General features: G+C 43.2%; 1 protein-coding gene across 3 annotated transcripts in view; it reads left to right on the top strand.

Moving 5' to 3' along the window:
• Positions 1-22,819, top strand: part of LOC144494954 (tumor necrosis factor alpha-induced protein 8) — a 118,961-nt gene that overhangs the window by 80,194 nt on the left and 15,948 nt on the right. Inside the window, exon 1 of one of the 3 annotated variants that reach the window (XM_078214610.1) lies at positions 10,691-10,769. The exons of 1 other annotated variant lie outside the window; for it this stretch is intronic. In XM_078214610.1, the coding sequence (XP_078070736.1) occupies positions 10,751-10,769 (19 nt within the window). In that variant the 5' untranslated portion in view covers positions 10,691-10,750. Of the gene's footprint in view, positions 1-10,690; positions 10,770-13,432; positions 13,699-22,819 lie in introns of those variants that run through there. One more of the 3 variants, XM_078214609.1, reaches the window with a different exon arrangement.

Raw genomic sequence — 22,819 nt, 5'->3', positions numbered from 1 at the left:
TGCCCATGCAAATATACACACCCTGGTGGGATCTAGACCTAGAGCAATCTGGAGACTACAGGACATAGACTGGTCCACAACAGGCAGAGGGCAAGAGCATCAGAGGAGCGACTGCCTTATCGCAGTGTGGGAGTTATGAATCTTTACAGTAGTCATAAATGCTCTTCAAGGGCAGATAAGGTCTGTAGAACTGTCAAGCTGTCAAGTGATTTAAATGTGAGCTTTTTGAAGGATGAAAAGGAAGTTTAGCAGGGTTTGTCCTTACCTGCTGCTACTTCATATCATTATATTTCATTTTGGCAAATGATTAGTGTCTGTCGAGGTTCCTCTTTCAAAAAGGAAGCAAAGGCAGCAAATCTGAAGGAAATAACACTACCCCAGTGTTTTCTTGTCTGATTTCAGCGGGATATAAAATATTTCCTGGCACTGCTGAAGAGGAGATAGGGAATTTCCCCACTATCAGCCCAATATTGGTTCCTGGTCAGATGTCACGAAGACAAGTTATCTGTTAATTTGCCTTATTGCTGATTGTGGTATCTTACAATACGCTAATTGCCACGTTTCTCCACATTACTTCAATGTCCACAGAGTGCACTGGAGCTTCCAGGGTCATGAAAAACCCCATATAAATGCAGGGAGTCACAATGTTTGTGGTGTTGTGTGAAGAAGGTATGCCAACATGATCAAGAGCCACATAACCTGATTGGTCATGGCTGTGAAGAAACCGACATCACTGTTACCTGGCGAGGACTGTAGGAACTGGTTTTTGCAATTCCTGAACCTCCATATTGCCAAATGCATGACTGTATCATCTGCTGCCAGGCACTTGCATCTATGATGCTGAAAATAGGTAGATTGGTAGCTATAGATAGATAGACAGCACTGGTTAGCTGCAACCTTACTCCTTCCTCCACCTGCTTCGAGGTGAAGGAAGGAGTAAAGTTGCAGCTAACCAGTGCTGTCTATCTATAGCTACCTATCTACCTATTTTCAGCATCATTGATGGAGATGGTGCGTTGAGTTCATAAAATCATAGAATTCCTACAGTGCAGAAGGAGGCCATTGGGCCTGCACCGACAACAATCCCACCCAGGGCCCTATCTCCATAACTTCACGTATTTACCCTGCTAATCCTCCTGACACTAACGGGCAATTTAGCATGGCCAATCAACCTAACCCACACATCTTTGGAGTGCGGGAGGAAACCCACGTAGACACGGGGAGAATGTGCAAACTCCACACAGTCACCCAAGACCAGAATTGAGCCCGAACACCTGGCGACGTGAGGCAGCAGTGCTTGCCACTGTGTCGCATCAACAGACAGAGTCACTTTCCTCATGATAACACCTCCAAATAGCAACCAAACTATAGAAGCAATTTTAACCCCGTGATTCTCACTCTCCTGAGGATCTGTTGCAGAGGGGAAGGGGAATTAAATACTTAAAATCTGAAACATGACCTCATTTCTGTTTCAACTAGGAGAGGGTTGCAGTGACCTCCTATCAAGAGGCGGGTAATGTAATTTAAATTTAAGGGGTTTTGTAGCATTGCTGTTGGGCCAGAAGGAGCAGCTGTTTTCCATTGGCCACCAAGCTAACCATTATTGGCCTCCATCTTTATAATCACTGACCCTGATTTTGAGAGACCCCGAGCACTTTTCAGGTCCAAAATTGGCAACTTTTGGCCGGTTTGCGAGTTTGCACGATACACAGCAACCTGACCTGATCAGGATAGCTATTGTCCCTTAGGGTAGCTTTGATGTACTTTATTTCTGTCTCGCGCTCGTAAGCTGAGCCAGTGGCTAGGGCCCTATTTACAAGATGTGCTGGTGTGATGCCAGGTACATAGGTCATATCTCTCAGCGATTGGCTGATCAAATCAAACGGCATATTCCTTTGCTTGTTCATAATGGGCAGAGTACAGTCAGCGCTTGCAAAACCCAAAACAAAATGTCTACTTTTAGATGTGATTCAGTGACTGGCAGCACTTATGAACAATTCTGAGTGTGCTAATAGCTACACTAACAACTGATTTAAGTAATCAGTTGAGCTCGAAAGGTGGCTCATTTACACTTACTGGAAGCAACATACAATCATTCACAGGGTGAATCTTCTGTAAACAGAAGAAATGTGTTTGAGCCTTGTACCTTTGTTTAATTACTGGGATCTTTGGGAGCCTATATTTCCCCATTGTTTTCTCCATGGCAAAGCCCGAGCCAATATAGTTGGCTTGCCAACCAATCAGCACCCTTTCCTTTGTTGTATAAATTGTGGTGGTTGTTTGAAATTGGGCATTCTTATGTTTATCCTGTGTGCCAACCGAAAAGCTTCGGCAATATGTCTCTCTTTTCAGAAACGATTACACCACTTCTTGAGTCTAGGGTCTCCGTCAACTCCAGATGGAGAGTATACTGTGACATATTCATTGTGTTGTTGGTTCCCACCTTGAATGATCCTGAAGTGTAGAAACTGAGGTGACCCTGACAGCCACTGGCAGTGCCATCCTTACTCTGCAGTGAGGCTGCAGGAGTTGGCACAGTTCAGTGACCACTTTCCTGCTGAATCTGAGTTGCCTCAGACAATGCTTTCAGGTGAGGTGGAGGTAGGAAAAGTGCTCTTGAAAACACATAGCAAGTACATCTTCTATGGACAGTCATTCTTCTTCTCCGAATGTGCTTTCCCTCTTTGCAGCCTCTGCTCCAATTCTTTGTCACGCTGCAAACCCTGAGAGACTGCAAATACATCCTACACATCTCTTTCAGACATATTGTAAGCAATTGACAAAATCCTCTCCTCCCCCTGTATGGATACACCAACTGACCACAACAACTCCAAATGCAATCCACTATACTTCCACAAACTTTAACACATAAGTGAGTCAAAAGCACCGAAGCTGCAAATTGGACCAGAAGGGGTTCAACGGTTCAAGAAAGCAGCTTACCAACATCTTCTCAAAGGCAATCGTGAATGGACAACAAACGTTGGCCTTTCCAGTAGTGCTGACATCACATGAAAGAATAAAAACAAGTTGGATGGCTGGCCCTTTATGTAGAGCTAGTGTGATCTCCCTCATGCGGTTGTGAGTGATTAGCACTTCTGGAAGCTAGACTTGTGCAGCCCAAGTTTCCAAAATGTCGGTCAAATGAACCACGACGAGTGATTGGTATTATAAACTGACTACTGCTCACAATTTTGTCATGGTATGCCCATATTAGTACTTTTCCAGCATGGAGCTTTAGCTTCACTTGGGCCATGCTGGAAGTAACTAAAAGTCCTTTGCATAGTATTTTCTTAAGTGCTTCCGTAGCGCCGACAGTAGTGCTGCGGCAGAGCTCAACTTCGTGACCAGAGTTTTGTGGCGGTTAACTTGTCACGAGGGGCCCTTTAGATTCACGCTTGTTAATTACAAACTTTCACCTATTAAAATTCATGTGAACAGTTTCTTATCTTTTCTGTAATCCCATGATTGATCTTTTCCAGTATTCTTCTAAGTAACACTTTGCCAAAGAGTTTTTGGAAATCTAGATAAATAGCTTCAACAGGTGCAACAGGTGATCAAGAAGGCAAATGGGATGTTGGCCTATATCGCAAGGGGGATAGAATATAAAAGCAGAGATGTCTTGCTGCATCTGTACAGGGCATTGGTGAGGCCGCAGCTGGAATACTGTGTGCAGTATTGGTCCCCTTATTTGCGGAAGGATATATTGGCCTTGGAGGGAGTGCAGAGAAGGTTCACCAGGTTGATACCAGAGATGAGGGGTGTTGATTATGAGGAGAGACTGAGCAGATTGGGTTTGTAGTCGTTGGAATTTAGAAGGCTGAGGGGGGATCTTATAGAGACCTATAAGATAATGAAGGGGCTGGATAGGGTAGAGATGGAGAGATTCTTTCCACTTAGAAAGGAAACTAGAACTAGAGGGCACAGCCTCAAAATAAAGGGGGGTCAGTTTAGGACAGAGTTGAGGAGGAACTTCTTCTCTCAGAGGGTGGTGAATCTCTGGAATTCTCTGCCCACTGAAGTGGTGGAGGCTACCTCGTTGAATATGTTTAAATCATGGATAGATGGATTCCTGATTGGTAAGGGAATTGGGGGTTATAGGGATCAGGCGGGTAAGTGGAACTGATCCACTTCAGATCAACCATGATCTTATTGAATGGCGGGGCAGGCTCGAGGGGCTAGATGGCCTACTCCTGCTCCTATTTCTTATGTTCTTATGTTCTTATTAGGACAGGCATTATCTCAATCAGTTCGTGAGACAGGACTTCTAATTCCTGAAGTCATTCTGAGGATGTCAAATAACCACTAAATGGTCATAAATTACAACCCATATGATGCAAAATTCCAACAGCTCACTTGCAGTGATGTTAAATTCATGGGCCAGTAATTCCAATTTGTTCCCCTTGTTAAGTAATGGGACCACATGAGCTGTGCTTCAAACATTGCAGCCAAACCAGATATCAATGATTTATTTTAAATGAACCGGTGATTTCCATATGACCTCCCACATTTCCTTTAGCTGTTGGGGTGAATGGAAGAATATGCAGCACTGTCAACCCTTGCTAAGACCATTTGTTAGTCAGTTTTATTGAAACATTTCTAGCTGCACACCCATCTAGTATAACCAGGCATACCTTTGAAGATAAAAAACATTTCAATATATGTATTCAGGTCACCTTTTATGTCTATGGTTTCATATTTAACTTGCCTCAACCCGTCACTCAGTTGGGTCAAATGCAATCTTTTAAATTATTTTCTGACTTTTAATACAAGGAGGAAACTGTACCATTACTCAGTTGTTCATCTTTGGATTTTCTTACGCCCTTTTATTATTCTTAACACTGACTTAGATTATTTGCAACAGTTCTTTATACTTTGTATTGTTCTATTGACCTCCCTTTATACCTAGTGCCATACTATTTTTTGGGCTTGGCGGGTTAATTTCTCAACAAACCCCTAAGGTTTAATTTGACCAAGGATCCTCATTTTAAATTATATTTGCCTGTCCACAAGTACAGATTTCGTTAACCTACATGTTTTCTTAAGCAATTGCCAGCCTATAAACAGATGCCAAGGACAAACTTTGGCCTAATATTCAATTGCATTTAGCAATTTGATTCTCTTCTGCTAACTTTCATGTACTTCAATTGTTTTATATTTGCCGGTCTGAAAGAAACTGCATACAATGTAAACCCATTTGCCACTCACTATAAATATCTCTCAAAGGTTCTTCTTTCCATTCGGGCCACCCGATCATCTCCTCACCAGTTCAAGCAAAGCTTGAAACTTGGCTTCTCCAGCAAAAACTGTCCAACTGCCCATTAACCACGGAGCAAGGTTCAATCACTAGGAAGCTTCGTTGACTCCTTTTCATGCAGTAGAATGGTGCCTGTACCTGCATCCCATGTGTGTCTGAAGGCATTGAAATGCATTGTCATAAGAACACAAGAAATAGGAGCAGCTGTAGACCATAAGACCCATCGAACCTGCTCCACCATTCAGTACGATCATGGCTGATCTTGTGCTTCAACTCCATTGGCCTTCCACCTCCCTACATCACTTAATGCCCTGAGAGACCAAACATCTGTCTATCCCAGCCTTAAATCTATTCAACACTGAAGCATCCATAACCCTCTAAGTCAGAGAACTCCAAAGATTCAATCCCTTTGGATGAGGTCATTTCTTCTCATCTCAGTTTTAAATGATCGGCCCCTTCTCCTGAGACTGTGGCATATATAGGCAAAGACACAATTACAAGATAATTACAGATTGGAATGTGAAGAAATCCTACTAACTGTCCTGGCTTGGAACATTCACATCTCTTTAACCTGTGATTATCCCTCTCTCCACACACATTGGGCCCAAATTTACCATTTTCATTCTAAGTGCCGAATCTGGGAGTAATACAGATCCGACTTAGAAATCCGCTTTCAGGCGCCCCCATACGCTCTCAGCCATCTCCAGTCTGATTCGTGCTGTGGGCGGGGCTTAGCGCTGCCGGAACGATCGGAGCTCTGAACTGCGCATGTGCAGTTGGAAAAAAATTTGAAAAAGCGTGCCCATGTCGGATCGCTCCCGAGCCGCAGAAAGCAGAGAAAGCGGGCCCGGGAGTGATAAGCGGGAGCGAGGGTGTATCTTGGGGGGGGGGGGCGCAGATGTATCTCGGGGGGAGGGGGGCCGATGGATCTCTGGTGGGGGGGGGGGCAGATGGGTCTCTGGTGGGGGTGCGGGTGGTGCAGGGGGGTCCGCTGCCACTCTGTGGGCGATCAGTGGGGGGAGAGGGGGCAGGGGTGGCGATCGGTCTGGGTAGCGGGGGATGGTGGGTAAGGGGTACAGTGATGTGTCCCCCCCCCTTATTCACCCTCCCACTACACAGACCGATCGACACCCCTGCCCCCCTCCCTCCCCCACCGATCGCCCACAGAGTGGCAGCAGACCCCCCTGCCCCCCCACCAGAGATCCATCTGCCCCCCCCACCAGAGATCCATCTGCCCCCCCCCGCCAGAGATACATCTGACCCGCCTCCTCCTCCTCCCCCCCCCCCACAAACAGACAACGATCTGACCTCACTCCCCTCCTCCCCCCTCCAACCAGAGAATGATCTGACCCGCCTCCCTCCCCCCCCCCTCCACCACTGATCTGAATCAGAGAGCCGTTGGAAACGCTGAACACGCTCTTCAGAGGCTGGAGTGCCCGATTCAGACTTTTATTTAGCAGGTCCCTAAAAGCGCAGTTCTGGATCGGCAAACGCGGTGGTAAAGTGGGAAGTGCTGATAGAGTTGGGCAGGCAGTCCATTAACTCAATTTAAATGCATGCAAATGCATTTAAATCGTCATTGCGCCTGATTTGGGCGCGGAACGGATCCCCGCCATTCGCGGTCTCGGTAAAGTGGTGATCTGCGCGAACGCGGGTGCAGATCGCAATAAAGGCCTCACACCCGACTTTACCGCGATTTCGCGCCCGAAAACGGGCGCAAATTGTTGGTAAAATTGGGCCTATTGTTTGTACCTGCAAAGACTTGATTACCTGTAAAGACTCGCATTCCAACCATTCTTCACATTCCAGTCTGTAATTATCTTGCAATAGACGTCGGATGTCATAGAAGCGCATTGGTGGTTGGATGTTAGGAAATATGGCTGGGCAGTGCCCACCTGGCTGGCACTGCCATATGGGCACTAGGCTGCCAGGGCCAGTGCCAAAGGGTGGGGCCTGAGTGGGGTAGGGCATGAGGATGGTGGGGAGATATAAAGGTCGGGTCATGAAGGGGGACACATTGGGAGGGCCCTAATGCTGGTGATTTTTATTGGAGAGAGGGGGTGGGGAAACATCCCTTCAATGAGGTATTGTCGCTGGACTAGTAATGCTCTGGGCACCCGGGTTCAAGTCCCACCCTCATGGCAGATGGTGACATCTGAATTCAATAAAGTCTTGAATTAAAAGTCTAGTGATGATCACAAATTATTGTCAATTGTAGTAAAAACTCATCTGGTTCACTAATGTCCTTTAGGATAGGAAATCTGCTGTCCTTACCTGGTCTGGCCTACATGTGACCCCAGACCCACAGCAATGTTTTTGACTCTTAACTGCCCTCAAGGATGGCCAATAAGTGCTGGCCCAGCCAGCAATGCCTACATCCCATGAATGAACAAAAGAAAGGAGTGGCAAGTACAACACAGCACACTAACATGAACATTCAACAAGGAGTTAATGCAAATACATTTTCATCCACGATAAAGAAATGTCCCCAACTCCCCTGTAATATGTACCAAACATGCTAGTGTATTGTGACTAAGCTCGCCCCTGCAAATAACAATGAAGATGACATGAATAAAGTGAAACCAATGTGACGTGAAATGTAAACAAGTGAAATTTAAATTTGACAACACTCACACCTTTGTGCTCTCAATAAGTCTTATGTTAATAACAGTGGAGTTGGGCAGGAAGGTTGTGACTGTGGTGAAGAGCCTCCCAAGAGATTTGTTCAGGAGGCTCCTGTGTAGCTCACCCGTACCTACTGCATTGTCAACTGACAGCAGGTTTCATCATTGAGAAGCTTCCCCAACACGTGATTGGAAATGTGCCTCCTGTGCACACTGCTGGCACTTTAGATTTTAATTTCCATCTTGTGGGAACCAGCAAAAAAAATGTGGCGCCCACTTCCTGTTCCGCCATTGGGAATGGCTCGCCGTGGATGACATTCCACCGTGGGGCTGATTAGCGACACAATGGGGGATTTACATATAGCGGCATGATGCAAGGCCGAGATATGAATTGAACACTTTGCATTTGTCTTTACCAAGGAAGTAGAGGCTGCCCAGGTCATCGTGAAGGGGCAATTGTTTGAAAACCTGAGGGGTTTAATATTGATGAGGCGGAGCTATTTCATAGGCTGTCTGTACTTACGATTGATAAATCATCCGGACGACTGAGATGCATCCAAGGATACTGAAGGAAGTGAGAGTGAAAATTGCAGAGTCACTAGCCCTAAATTTTCAAATCTTCTTTAGATTTGGGCAGGTGGTACCAGAGGACTGAAGAACTGCAAATTGTCCAAATAGAGAGTGTAAAGATAAGCTTAGGAACTTCAGGTCAGTCAATTTAACCTTGGGTGGTGGTGGGGAAGCCTTGAGAAACGATGATATTGACAGAATTAATAGTCACTTGGGCAAATGCCTGTTAATTAAGGAAAATCAACATGGATGTTTAAGGGCAAATCATGTTTAATTAACATGTTTGAGATTTTTTGATGAAGTAACAGGGGGTTGATGAGAGTAACGTTGATGTGATGTACATGGACTTCTAAAAGTCATTTGATAAAAGTGCTGCATAAAAGACTTGTGAGAAAAGTTAGAGCTCATGGCATTAATAGCAATACGGGTACAAAATTGTTTCAGAAATTGAGGAAACAAAGGATAGCAGTTAATGGTTATCTTTTGGACTGAAGGAAGATTTACAGTGGAGTTCCCCAGGGATGGGTTTTAGAATCCCTGCTCTTCCTGTTATATATGAATAACCCAAATTTAATGTAGAGAAGTGTGAACTGATTCATTCTGGTAGGAAGAAGGCAGAGAGACAAGATAAATAAAGGATACAATTCTAAAGGGAGTGCAGGAGCAGAGAAACCTGCGCAGGATATAGGATGTGCAGGGCTGAATTGCCTCCTCCTTCTCCTATCTTCATTTTTAAATCATTGAAGATGGCAGGACAGGTTGGGAGAGCAGTTAATAAAGCAGAACAATAGGTGTATAGAGTACCAAAGCAAGGAAAATCTGTACAGAACACTGGTTCAGCCTTTACATGAGTACTGCGCCTATAGTTCTGGCCATTACACTTTAAGAAGGATTAGAGAGACTTCAGAAAAGATTCATAAGAATGCTTCCAGAGGTGAGGAACTTCAGTTGTGTAGAAAGATTGCAGAAGTTGGGACTGTTTCACATGGAGAAGAGGTTGTGAGGAGATTTGGTTGAGCCATTGGGGTGGCACGGTGGCGTAGTGATTAGCACTGCTACCTCACAACGCTAGGGACCCAGGTTCAATTCCAACCTTGGGAGACTGCCTATGTGAACTCTGCAGAGGAAACGTCTGTGTGAGTTTCCTCCGGGTGCTCCAGTTTCCTCCCACAGTCCAAAGATGTACGGCATAGGTTGATTGGCAGGATAAATTGCCCCTTCGTGTTGGAGGGATTAGCAGGGTAAATACGTAGGGTTAAGGGAATAGAGCCTCGGTGGGATTGTTCTCGGTGTAGACTCAGTGGGCCGAATGGCCTCATTCTGCACTGTAGGGATTCTATGATTCTATTCAAATCGTGAAGGATTGAACAGAATAGATAGGGAGGAACTGTTGCCATTGGTGGAATAATTGAGAACCATTAGGCACTGATTTATGATAATTGGCAAAAGAAGCAATGGCGATATGAGGAAAAACATTTCATCCAGCAAGTGGTTAGGATCTGGCATGCACTGCTAGGGAGTGTAGTGGAGGCAGGGTCAAAGGAGGCTTTCAAAAGGGAATTGGATTATGATCTGAAAAAGAAAAAATTGCAGGGCCAAAGGGAAAAGGGAGGGGAGTAGCACAAGTTAAAGTACTTCATTAGAGGGCAAGCACAGACACGGCAAGTTGAATGACCTCCTTCTGTGCTATAACGATTCATTGATAAATAACAGGGTGGGGTAGGGGTGGCTAAGGATAGATCCAGTATTACAATGGAGTAGCACCCAGATTCTGTACTTGACTCATGGGTGGAGCCTGAACCCACAATCTTCTGACTCAGAGGTGATGGTCAACCCAATTTGTGATCTTGTATAGATGATGAATGTTTCACTATGCACATCAAAGTTCATTTAAGAATACAGATTGACAATCAGGAAAGCTTTTTTTGTTGGTACCTGGAGTTCATTACAGAAAACATTTTTGCAATCACTTAGTGTTCTATGCACACCTACAATGTAATGACCTAACTCTGTGTCACTTTGAGGTCAGCTCCCAATGCATAATACCTGCTATGCTAGGAGTCAACAAGGAATTTGCTGGAAACTTGCACCATAGTAATGGTGCATTACACGTAACTATTTTCAGGAAATTGTGTATGTGTGTCCCAAGATAGGATTTTTTGGGACTCTCTGCCGTGGACCTTGAAGAAACAATGGGAATTCAATTTTTCTTGGCTCTGCGCTCCCCTCTAAAATCAATGGCAATGACCAATTTTCTGGTTATCTTTGCTTCGATCACTGCTGCTGGTTAGACTGAACTTGAATGGTGCTGCTGACCTGGAGTGAGTTGTTGCGCCAAGATTAATTTCTTCTTAAACTGAGATGTTTGTTTAATTGAGATTTGCTCATTTATTTTGTTGAAGTAAAAAATAATAATCTTTTGTACAAATTACCTGGCGGGAATGGTTCTTGCTAAATGGGTTTTAATGGGGGTGATTCTGCTAAAATAAATCCTAAGTGCCGAATTCGCTTAAAAACTGGAGTAAATCCACCGTTTTTGTTTAGCGGGATTTTCAGAATGAACCTCCCACACTCTGAGCACTGCTGAGTGCTCTAGCAGGATTCACTGTGAAAACTAGGGTGGGGCGGCTATTTCTGCTGGAGGGGCCGGCAGCATAGTACTGGGCGGGCCACTGCGCATACACCGATCTGTCAGAGTGGAGATCGATGCATGCGCAGCAGCCCCGCACTGCTGGCCTCCCGATTGCTGGCCAGTGATTGAGCTGGCCTTCCGGGCTCTCTGGGGCAGCCCTGATGCCCTAACACCCTCCCCTCCTGACAGTCCCGAGGCACCACCCCGCCCCCCCACCCAGATGGCCAGTCCTGATCACTCCCTTTCCACCTGCTGCCACTGATCCCTGTGCAATGGCAGCGGGAACCCCCCCCCACCCTCACCAATTGGCCCCCCCTAACAAGCACTGCCACCAATATGCCCCCCCTCCCCCTGGCCCCCTTGCTACTGCCTGATGCCCAGTGGGCAGTGCCAAGGTGCCCCTTGGACATTGTCAGTTTGCCCCTTGACCAGTGCCAGGGGGCCAGGCTGGAACTGCCAGGGGACACTCCCCCCTCCCCCCTTACCCCCGACCTCCTCAGGGGGCCTCAATGGCCTCTGTTCCCTCCAGCGGGGTTGGGCCGCCTGTTCCCCGTTAGCGGGGAGCAGTAGTAAATCCCGCTGGAGTAAAGCACTCCTGGTGGGGTGGGAGACACTGGCAAGCCCAAAGACTTCAGTCCTGAGTCTGCTAATGATAGGGAAAATGATAGGAAATATTTAAATGATTTCCGGTGCAGAGCTGATGACTCAAAAAAAAAACACGCGGAGGCCATGGCAGCCAGCAAGGAGCCTGCTAAATGGCCTCCGCTGACATCTGCTGGGAGAATCGCTCTCCATGTTTTTTCATCAGTTCACAATTCCAGACCCTACCAGTGTCAATCACTAATTTTAACATGAATTATCGATCCCAACATGTGTCTCTTTCAAAATGTATGTTTAAAAATACATTCAGTTCCACATTAATCAGCTAATGCACCAGTCAATATTTTGTTGAGGAAATATATATAAAATTGCTCCACTTCAAGAGTTAGAACCACGCGAATAGGAGTTGCTATGTTGCGATGAGTATAAATCGAGGTATATCTGTGAAACAAATAATGAAATATCTGCTTCTCACAGATCTTAAATTGCATATTTATTATTTTCCCCTCCAATAGACAGCGTATGCTTTGCATTGAATTAGTCCATTAACATCTGAAAACAGTTACAGTTTAGAAGCCTTCAATTATCTCAGGTGCCTGCAGCCACATTTATTCCTCATATTATACCCAGAAATTACCTCCGAAAATAAAATAAATAGTCTGACTAACAAATTTGTCATCCATTTGCAAACAGGATTCATCGGCTAAATATGCACTATTAATAAACCAGAATAGAAACAGACAATATAATGTGACATTCAGTGTGATCAAAATAGGATTTGACAGTTTCTAAATCACCAACATCCTTGCTCTGATGTCTTGGAATGAGCCTGCCAGCAAATTTTGGTTAAATGGAGGATTGGGGCACTAAATGGTCAAACAATAATATGGTTTGGGGCCCACTGCACTTTGCAACAGATTCTGGGCCATGGTTACACAAGTGGTGTATTAGTAAATGTAAAAGGTTTTTACAGCCTCATCCGTTCTTTTGCAAAGCAAAGGAAAAACATGGGGTTGGCATGGCACCGTGTGACATGAATAACGATTGAACTGGGAACACCTTTGTTAATGCACCAAATGTTCTAACCTGTTCACTACTGGTATCATGCAGCACATTTTCAAACAAAAACAATGTTCAGATTTTATTGCGCACCAGCATTATGAAACTCATTATTTGATTGGGTACAAACAGTTGAGATATGTAGGATAATTTTAACAGAACCTGCTAGGCAGGAAACTGAACAGATCCACTGCCTTTAATAAACACCACCTTTCATAGAAAATAAAAGCCAGACAGGGTATAACATGGATGGAAAATCTGATCATCCCATTCTCCCACTGAGCTTGTTAGATTAAAATCACCCCATAGTTAGAAAATGGGAGTAAGTAAACATCTTTCACTACCTCGACTGTGAGCCATTTTACTAATCATCAGCAAGCAAAGCTGCTTGGAATTCAGTATTTGAGATCTTACGGACCATGGGTAGGAATGCTGTTGTACTTCCAAATAGTTTTGGCATGGCAATAAAAGGTGTGGTGTATGTTAGCTATAAAAGAATGTGATCTATTTCCCCCTACCCTTGCTGATTGTAAGTGCCTGGAATTTTATACTGCAATAATGAAACTGCTAAAATAAGACAGTGCTTGTTGTGTTCTGTGGATGGCCTCTAGACTGTACTTGTTGGTCTTATCACATGTTGGAAGAGACGAGTGCTAACAAATGGATTTAACTCCACCCTCGTGAGTTAGAGAGGGAGGATCGCTTAAGAATGATGAAGTCAAAGTTGGCATAACCAACTGAGAAAACATTGTTTACTGAACACTTCTCGAAGAAGGCCATTGAAAAGAGGCAGGAAGTTCCTGATTTTAGTTTTCATGTATTTTTTGTTCCTTTTTGAGTGTGTGCTGCTTATATAGAAGATCTAAAGGCAAATATACCTTCAACCTGGTAACTGTGTGACAACTTTAAATTTAATTTGATTTTTACAATGGAGTCATCAGCTGATGAATTCAAAGAAGGTATGTTCTTTTAAATAGGTTTTGGTTGATAATGTGTTCCGAGTAAAGCTTCTTTCTTTCATGGGGATTTCTGTAATTTTCGAAATGTTCATGACGAGAACTAGTATTTTAAAAATAGAAATAGTTCAGAAACCTCTGAAACAGAAAGTTGCTTAGAATCTGACTGTTCACTTAATAGAAGTAGTGCAAACTTTCTAAAAGTCAATCTGTTTTGCACTGTGATGCAGCAAGATAATACATTTGTGTGAGAATGTGAAACAATCTTGGCACGAACCAGTTAAAAGGCACTTTTATTAGTCCTTTTGGTGTTATTGGAGCTTATAAATTCAGCAGCAGGATGCACAATATTGCTACAGCTCTCTACAGGGAAGTTATAGTATTGCAACTTAAGATTTTTAAGTGAAATGGCATTATTATAAATATTGATTAATTTATTGCTCTTTGCTGGATAAGTAATACTACTATTTTGAAGTGAGTAGTGTTTGACAACATGTTAACTGGGTGCTGTACAGTGTGACTTTGGTATGTGTCAAAGACTGATATAAAGCTACCAGTCTGGTGGCGCGATAAACCAATTGCTACATATTATAAAGGAGTGATTGTCCTGTCAACCCTTCTGAATCGAATGAGAATAGCTTGAGCTGAAGGCTAGTGGTGTGAATGTTTATCAATGTCCATATGTGGAACTCCACTTACTCTCCATGGCAACAAGAACAGGGAGTGTTACCCTTGCTCCCTACTCTTATTGCTGGGAAATATTATTAAGCACACTATAGCGGCTACACAGAAGCACAATGTAAAATGAAGCTTTGGAATTTAGGTCTGTGTTTATTCGCAGCTGCTAAAGTTTAGATGGCTGTTATTTTAAAGTTAAGTGCTGATGTTTTTTACTAACTAATATTTTAGAAGTACAAATTACACTTTTAAACATTTGGCCAAAATGCTAACTTACTTTTTCACGTGTAAGGCTGAAGTATATGGCTGGAGAATTACAATCCACCACTTATTGGGCAGAATTTGTCAGATGGTGGGGTTTCCTCACCAATGTCAGCTGCCCCATAGCCATTTAGTGCCCTGAGAAGCATTAACTGACCAGGAGAAAGACTTCTACCTGTCACTCAAAGGAAATCTTGCCTTAGCAAGCTGCCAGTCATCTGACTGGTCAGCATCACTGTAGTCCCAACAGCGCTATTGAGTGCGGTGGCCACTTCTGGGACTACAAGCAGTCCCACCAGTCTGAGTGGCAGAGCCCTCAGGACGAGGTAGGTGCAAGATCCAGCAGTGGAGATGGGAGTGGAGATTGAAGTGGTTCGTGATTGGGGAGGGGGACACCCAATCTGGAAAGATGCCAAGTGATGGAGGCATCCCTAATAACCACTCAAGACCTGAGGAGGAAAACCTGCTGCTCCCCCTACCCCCCCACCCACCCCCCCCCTCCCCTATCCCTGAACTCCTTCTGTTGACTGAAAAATTGCAGTAGGGTAAGAAGCAGTCCTTAAGTCAGTCCTTATTAGCCAATGGAGTGAATGGAGGCTGGTGTCCAGCAGTGTACCACAAGGATTAGTACTAGGACCCTTATAGTTTGTAATATACATAAATTGTAGCATTACAAATGTGGGGGGAATGTTAAGCAACTTTGCAGGTGACATCAAGATTGGTAGGGTGGTTAATAGTGAAGAAGATGGTTGTAGGTTACCCAAAGATATAGATAGGTTGGTCAGATGGACAGAGCAGTGACAGATGCTATTTAACCCTAATAGGTATGAAGTGATGCACTTTGGAAGAAGAAACAAGATGGAGTATTTTAATGAATGGCAGGACACTGAGAAGCTCAGAGGAACAGAGGGATCTTGGGGTAATTATTCATAGATCCCTGAAGTCGGCAGAGCACATGAATAGGATAGTTAAGAAGGCATATGGGAAACTTGCTTTCATCAGTTGTGGAATAGAGTATACAAGGTAATGTTGGAGTCGTACAGATCATTGGTTAGGCTACAGCTGGAGTACTGTATACAGTTCTGGTCACCTCACTATAGGAAGGATGTGATAGAGCAGGTACAGAGGAGATTCACCAGGATGTTGCCTGGGATAGAGCATTTGAGCTATAAGGAGAGACTGGATAGGCTTGGATTGTTTTCTTTAGAGTAGATAAGGCTGAGGGGGACATAATTGAGGTGTATAAGATTATGAGGGGTATGGGCAGGGTGAGTAGAGAGCAGCTATTTCCCTTGATTGATGGGTCAATCACGAGGGGGCATAGATTTAGGATAAGGGGCAGGAGATTCAGAGCGGATGTGAGAACAATCTTTTTCACTCAGAGGGTGGTGTGAATCTGGAATGCACTGCCTCGGGAGGGCGGGGGGTAGTGGAGGCTGGAAACTTTATAACCTTTAAAAAATATTTGGATGAGCACTTGAAATATCATAACATTCAAGGATATGGGACAAGTGCAGAAACATGTCAGTGTATATTTTTAGTGATTTTTACATTTCCTGACTTTAGTTGTTTAAGCATCTCCTGTCCTCCAACTAATCGCAGATCATTCTTTGATCACACAACCTCCTTCTCCATGGCTTGACTCCTCCATATAAGCTGTTCATTTTGCATAATCCCTGATCTTGATTGAAATGTGAACCCTAGCTTCCTCTGTCCCCTGATGCTGCCTCAGCTGAGTATTTCTAATAACCATATGAATCAGGAGCAGAAGTAGGCCACTTAGCCCCTCGGGCCTGCCCTGCTATTCAATAAGATTATGGCTGATCTGTATTTAACTCGACTTCACATTCCTGCCTATTCTCAATAACCCTTCACCCCCTTGCTTATCAAGAACCCATCTATCTATGCCTTAACGATATTCAAATACTTTGCTTCTCCTGGTTTTGAGGAGACTTTGCTTCTCCTGGTTCCAGCAGACATAAGCCTAACCTGTCCAACTTTTCCTCTATAAATAACCCATCTATTTCAGGTCTGCCCAATCCTCTGACCTGTCACCAATATTTGCAGTGTTGTACACCTTTTTTTCTCAATTTGATACTATTTTTAACTTTCTTACAAGCACAATTGATGCTAATGTTTTCTCTTTTTTGTGTTAGTACTTTCAGGGTCTCTTTGTCTCTCCAGATAGCTCTTGGTATGTCTATCGCTACTCAGCTTTCACATTTTGATATAATCCTAACAACAGAATCATTTGTTCTTTGACAGATTTTTAAAAAAATGATGGTGTGCATTTGAATCTGTTCAGTGCCTGTTGATGGCATTGAGATTTGTTGCAAGGTGCTGGGTGTAGTTCAGTGGATCTTATTAATGTATTCATAGTCTTAGATAGTTCAACAGTAACTGCTTATTAACTTTTAGAAACTGTATACATTGATACAGCTGTCTCCATGCTTGTTTCTACACATGACTCTGTCCAACACTACACTAACTCTATCTATTGCCCATCCCTAATTGCCCTTGAACTGAGGCCATTTCAGAGGGCATTGAAGAGTCAACCACATTGCTGTGGATCTGGAGTCACCCATAGGCCAGACAAGGTAAGGAAAGCAGATTTACTCTCCTAAAGGAAATTAGTGAACCCGATGGATTTTTTTTTTTACAATCAGCAATGGCTTCATGGTCATTATTAGACTTCAAATTCCAGATTTTTATCGATTTCAAATTTCGAACCCAGGTCCCAGAACATTATCTTGGGTCTCTGCATTACTTGCCTAGTGACAATACAACTACACCACCACTTTCCCAAGTTAACCCTTTATGTTCCAGACACTCATACTCCAAGGTTCTCAGTTACCTCAGTGATCCTTTGAGGACAGAGTGTTCTTTTAATTGGTAGTGTCCAATTTCCAGCCCAGCACAGAGGTCGAGGGCCTGGATTTGCACTGAATCTGGACAATGGAGGAACCATTTAAAAATGGCGGACAGGTCCTGGTTCTGAGATTTCTACCCCGATTCTGATTTCCAGCATGTTTTTGCCAGAACAGGTTAAGGGTGTGTCAATCATCTTGCTTGCAGGATTCCCGCCCTTGCTGGCTGCATTGCAGAAATGGGCATTTAAACACCACCCCACTCCCCAACCCTCAGCCAATTTTTTGAGGAGTTGGGTCCCTTCAGTAGATAAATGTGGTTCTTGACTTCTCAAAGTAGTTGTAAATACACTCCCAAGTGGGGAACCAAAAAAAACAACAGTAATCTGCTTCAGGAATTCATTCATTGATACACCTTGAAATATAAAAAAGCTGTCCTTCTAACAATCTAGTAGAGCACTCACTCAAACACACTTGATAGTGAAAAAACTTGTTCATGAAACCCATTCAAAAAAGAACAAACATCTATTTCAATTTCAGTTTCAATAGTTAACGCTACATTGTAAATCTGATGTGTTTTTTATTACGCTAATTGAGATCTCTAGTGTGAGCAAATATGAAGTGAATTAAATGTCCAGAGTCCTTTTAAAATGAAAAAAAAACTTCCAACAGCTGTCATTTAGTGAAAACAGTCCCACATGCTCCTGTATATTTTGAGTATTTGGTGTAGCTTTTTAAAAAATGACTAGTTGGTTTTCTAGTTTCAATAGACTCCATTGTTTACAATTTCCAGGGCTTGTTATTAGAGCTGAAACAATTATGAATGCTTGGCAGAGTTTCAAATGTCCAGAACCACTTATCTCAGTGGGAGATTTTGATTGGCAGTTTTGAAAGGATATTAAATGTTTAGCTGTCTTTGATGTGATATGAGGTGTTGAAGGCCTGACATTCATCATTAAAACTAGGCCAATGTCCCAATAACCAGTGGTGGGTGTTCTTGGCAGCTGACCTCATCATGTGCTTGCCCCCACTGATGCCTCAAACCTGCTAATGGAAGGTCTGACTCCATTCTATCCTGCTTCATCGAAACAAGAAAATGGTGGCCTTTTTAAATGAAATGAGTGTGCCTGGTGAGGAAGATTCCAGGCTTAACCTTTCTGCTTCTTCCATGAAAGCCTCACTCCAACAGGGGGGATGGGCGCATTACCTCTTCATTTCCTCCTTCCTCTTGAGTGTCCTGCTCTGCATTTGTACCATAAAAAAAATCACTGCTCATGTGCTGAAGTATACAGCTCTGAAACGCAGCAGAGCACAATCCCCTCTGTCAAAGCATTAACTTTAATTAAATTACACCTTTCATCAGGGGTCCAAACTAATCCTTTCATTGAACATTCAGTTACAATTCAAGGGCTGCTTCTTACTCTGAACTCTCACTAGGTTGAGGCAGCCAAAATAATTTCTTGCAACCAGCGAGAGAGAGAGAGAAAGAAGCCTTTGATCCCAATGTTCTGGTCTGCAGTTAGAGTTTGTATTCGGAAAGGATGACATTAAATACCTGTAAGTCTTGAATTTATCAAACTGCCAATGAGCCTGGTCCCAGGCATAAAACAGTGTGTAGCTAATTGTGTTCACAACAATAAGGAACCCCCATGATTATATAAAGCTTGAATTAGCAATGGGTTAAGAGATGACGATGCTGAACATGTACATCAATGCACAAAACATACAATAAACTTCAAGCGTGAACATCAGAAATTAAATGCTAATGCCAGCCTGCTGAGCTTGATCTGTCAATGGAAGACTGCACGTGATTATATCGGCACTAGATTAAGGAATTCAGTAAAAATAGATTTGGAATGCGAGTTTTACTTAGCATCTTTACTCCAAACTTCAGAGCTGACCTTAAACCAGCAAGTACATTTCAGCTGGTATTTTTACTTGACACACAGAACGGTCAGTCACAAGAGTTTATGGCAGGTCACATTTCTGCTTTCAGTGAAACTGGAAGGAAAACCCTTTGTGAGAGAAGTAACATCTGCGCGAGCAAAGAATGTTATGACCATTTGCATTGGTTTAAATTTTTTTTTTAAGTAAAAAAATGTAGTCATTAAATGAACAATGTAATTTTTGGCTAATGGTATTTGTTAAATGTCACATTTTTAATTGCTTTTGCGAACTGCAGTATAATGTGCCCATTTAAATATTAAAAAGGTATGGTAAAGGATCAATTTGTAAAACAAACATTGTTTCGTTCATTTTGAGTGTAGATAAAGATTATTTTTCTGAAGACAGTTTTTAAAAAAAATCCATTCACTCATTCATCTCCCAGAGGATCTTTTTTTGCTTTCCTGACACTCCGCTACAAAAAAAAGGTAGTACCAGATTAGTTAGCCTGGGCAGGATCCAGACAAAAGGACCTTGACTTTCACCAAGTCAGGAAAACTCAGGAGTCCTTTAAAAATGGCTCCCAATTCCAGGATCCCTGGTGCCATTGCCCACTGTCTGATTTTCCGGGCATGTGAAGGGCAGAGGGAGGATGTTGGTGAGGTGCCTTTAAGGATGTGGACTGGTTTCTGTCAAAAGCCTGCATCTGGCACTCCCAATTTATAGTCATGGTTCATTGTTCCTCAAAGGAGTCATGATGGTCTTAAAGATACAGGAGTCACTAGTTTGAAAACTTTGCATGTTGACTTCAACTTGCACAGATTTTTAGTTAGGGTTGATAATCACAGACATAAATCAAGGAATCAGCCCTCTCTTACCTACATCCAGCTGCCTAACTCTCGGGGTCACAGCCCTGTTGGCTTTCAAGCCTTGGGACCCCACCCGCCATCAGTTGGTAGGTGAACACCGGCCCTGTCCATTGATTTGCCATCCTTTCAAATATCACACCTGGCCTTAGGTGTAGGGTCAGGACCTGGAAATGGTGCTGACCCCAAAACAAAAATCCAGTCTCAGGAGTTCTTGACCCAATGTCGAAGAGACCAACCTATGATATAACCCCATCTTTGGTGAGTTTGGGGGTGGTGATGGAAAGTTTGCCTGAGGGTAAAGGTTTACCTTTTAAAAGGTAAGTTCAAAAGGTCCTCCTAATGCCCCTTATGCCAAGCTGTACCCTTCCACCTCGCTGCCCCTCTTAATACATAATGAGGCTTGACTGAATGCCCAAAGATCCATTAAGCTTGTTGAAACAGCTGTGCCCCAGAGAATTCATAATTTGTTTGACAGCTCAAGCTCCCTGATCTCTGCCGTTCTGATATTCAACCAATCAGATGAAAGGTCATCTCGAGCTGCAATGTTAACTCTTTCTTTTCACAGATGCTTCCTGACCTGCTGAGTTTTTCCAACATTTTTTATTTTTATTCCAGACGTCTGCAGTATTTTGCTTTCAATGAGGACTTAACACTTGCTTCAAGGTTTACCCCAAGGCAATCAGAGGCTATGAACCCTTAACATTATGGTCCATATTATCCATTCTCAGTAGCAGCGAATGCTCAGAAGTTTGCCACCATAGAAGGACACAAATTCCACTGATCCGACTTACCCTGAAATTTGGAACTTTTGATGTGCCTGCGTGGGCTCGGGAGGAGTGCATGGTGATGTTCTTAAAGTGACAGGGACCATTAGTTCAAACACTTTGCGTGTTGATTTCAACTTGCACAGATTTTTAGTTAGGGTTGATAATCACAGACATAAATCAAGGAATCAGCCCTCTCTTACCTACATCCGGCTGCCTATCTCTCAGGGTCAAAGGCCTGGTACCCCAGCCGCCATCAGTTGATTGTTGAGCACCGGCCCTATCCATTGATTTGCCATCCTTTCAAATATCACACCTGGCCTTAGGTGTAGGGTCAGGACCTGGAAATGGTGCTGACCCCAAAACAAAAATCCAGTCCCAGGAGTTCTTGACCCAATGTCAAGGAGACCAACCTACGATATATCACCATAACCCCATCTTTGGTGAGTCTTGGGTGGTGATGGAAAGTTTGGGATTTTGGTTGCTGGATACGATTCTGTGAGAATGATCATAAATAGCTTTTGGATGACTGCCTTTTGGGACACCTCTGGTAACGTTAACACCTGTTGCCAGATTTAGTGAGAAGGACTTCGCAGGATCAGCATAGCTGGGTGTGGCTTTGTCATCTTCTGATCCAATACCTAGGTCATAGCTGAGTGCTCCCTTGGATTACATTCTGGATTCTCTTGACAACAATTGGATATTACTGCCTGTCTTGCTAGGTCATTTTAAAGAGCAGTTAAAAGTCAACAGATATGATCTTACCTGCCGTTCATGCCACGCTCCTGCTGCAGCAAAGGTGGAGAATTTGGTGGCCAGCCCAATCTCCACTCACTGTGGTGGGATGGGAAAATCCCGCCGGCATGAATAGTGGTACATGGCCTACAACTTTGGAACTTAGAGTCACATGTCGGCCAAACTGAAGTATCCTTCGATAATGAAAATCAGTGACCAACTTTGGTTTTTAAAACAATTTAATAATTTCATGGTCACTTCTTTTACTGGTACCAGTTGTTACAGATTTCTTTTAACTGAAATTAAATTCTCAAGCTACGATGCTGGGATTTAGCATTTGGATAACTGGTCCAGTAGTATAACCACTGCACTATTGTACATTCCTTATGACCTGAGTTTTGTCGCAGTAGCTAAGTGTTCTCCAGGTCAATTTCTTTCATTATTAAATACTCGAGTAAAAATGTTGCAGCAGGATGTGCTGAGGTGAGACACTTACATGAACTGAGTTATAATTTCATGAGGCTTTATCTGCTGAGAATTCTTGGTGGAGGACACTGTGGAGACAAAAAAAACTGAACAAAGAGCAATTGTAGTTTAGATTTTGATTCTATTATAACGATCAAGATAGACAAAGCAAAGGACTGTTACAGTCCAAAAAATAACTATCATCCATTTTCAATTAAACCATTTGATTGGTCACGTTCTGTTAATCTAGATTTGTTTCTCTATAAACTATTTTTATATTATTTGATTAAAACAACAGATAAACACAATTAGGCTTACCTTTGAGTTGTAATAGGAAGCAGAATTCAATAGTAGGAAAGGGAGAAAAGCACAAGGTACAGGCTGGAATTCCCCAGTTTTGTACGCCATGCTGCCAGCGAGAACGGAGAATTTGATGCTCAGCCAAAACTCCATTCACTGCAGCGGGACTGGGGGATCCCAGCTGCAGGTAAGCTTGGAGAATTCCAGCGGAAGGATTTTAATTTGATTTGATTTATTATTGTCATATGTATTAACATACAGTGAAAAGTATTGTTTCTTAAGTGCTGCACAGACAAAGCAT

Source organism: Mustelus asterias, chromosome 6, assembly GCF_964213995.1.
Source record: "Mustelus asterias chromosome 6, sMusAst1.hap1.1, whole genome shotgun sequence".
Classification (NCBI taxonomy): domain Eukaryota; kingdom Metazoa; phylum Chordata; class Chondrichthyes; order Carcharhiniformes; family Triakidae; genus Mustelus; species Mustelus asterias.
Note: the sequence above shows the minus strand (reverse complement) of the source record. Positions and strands in the feature narration are given on the sequence as shown.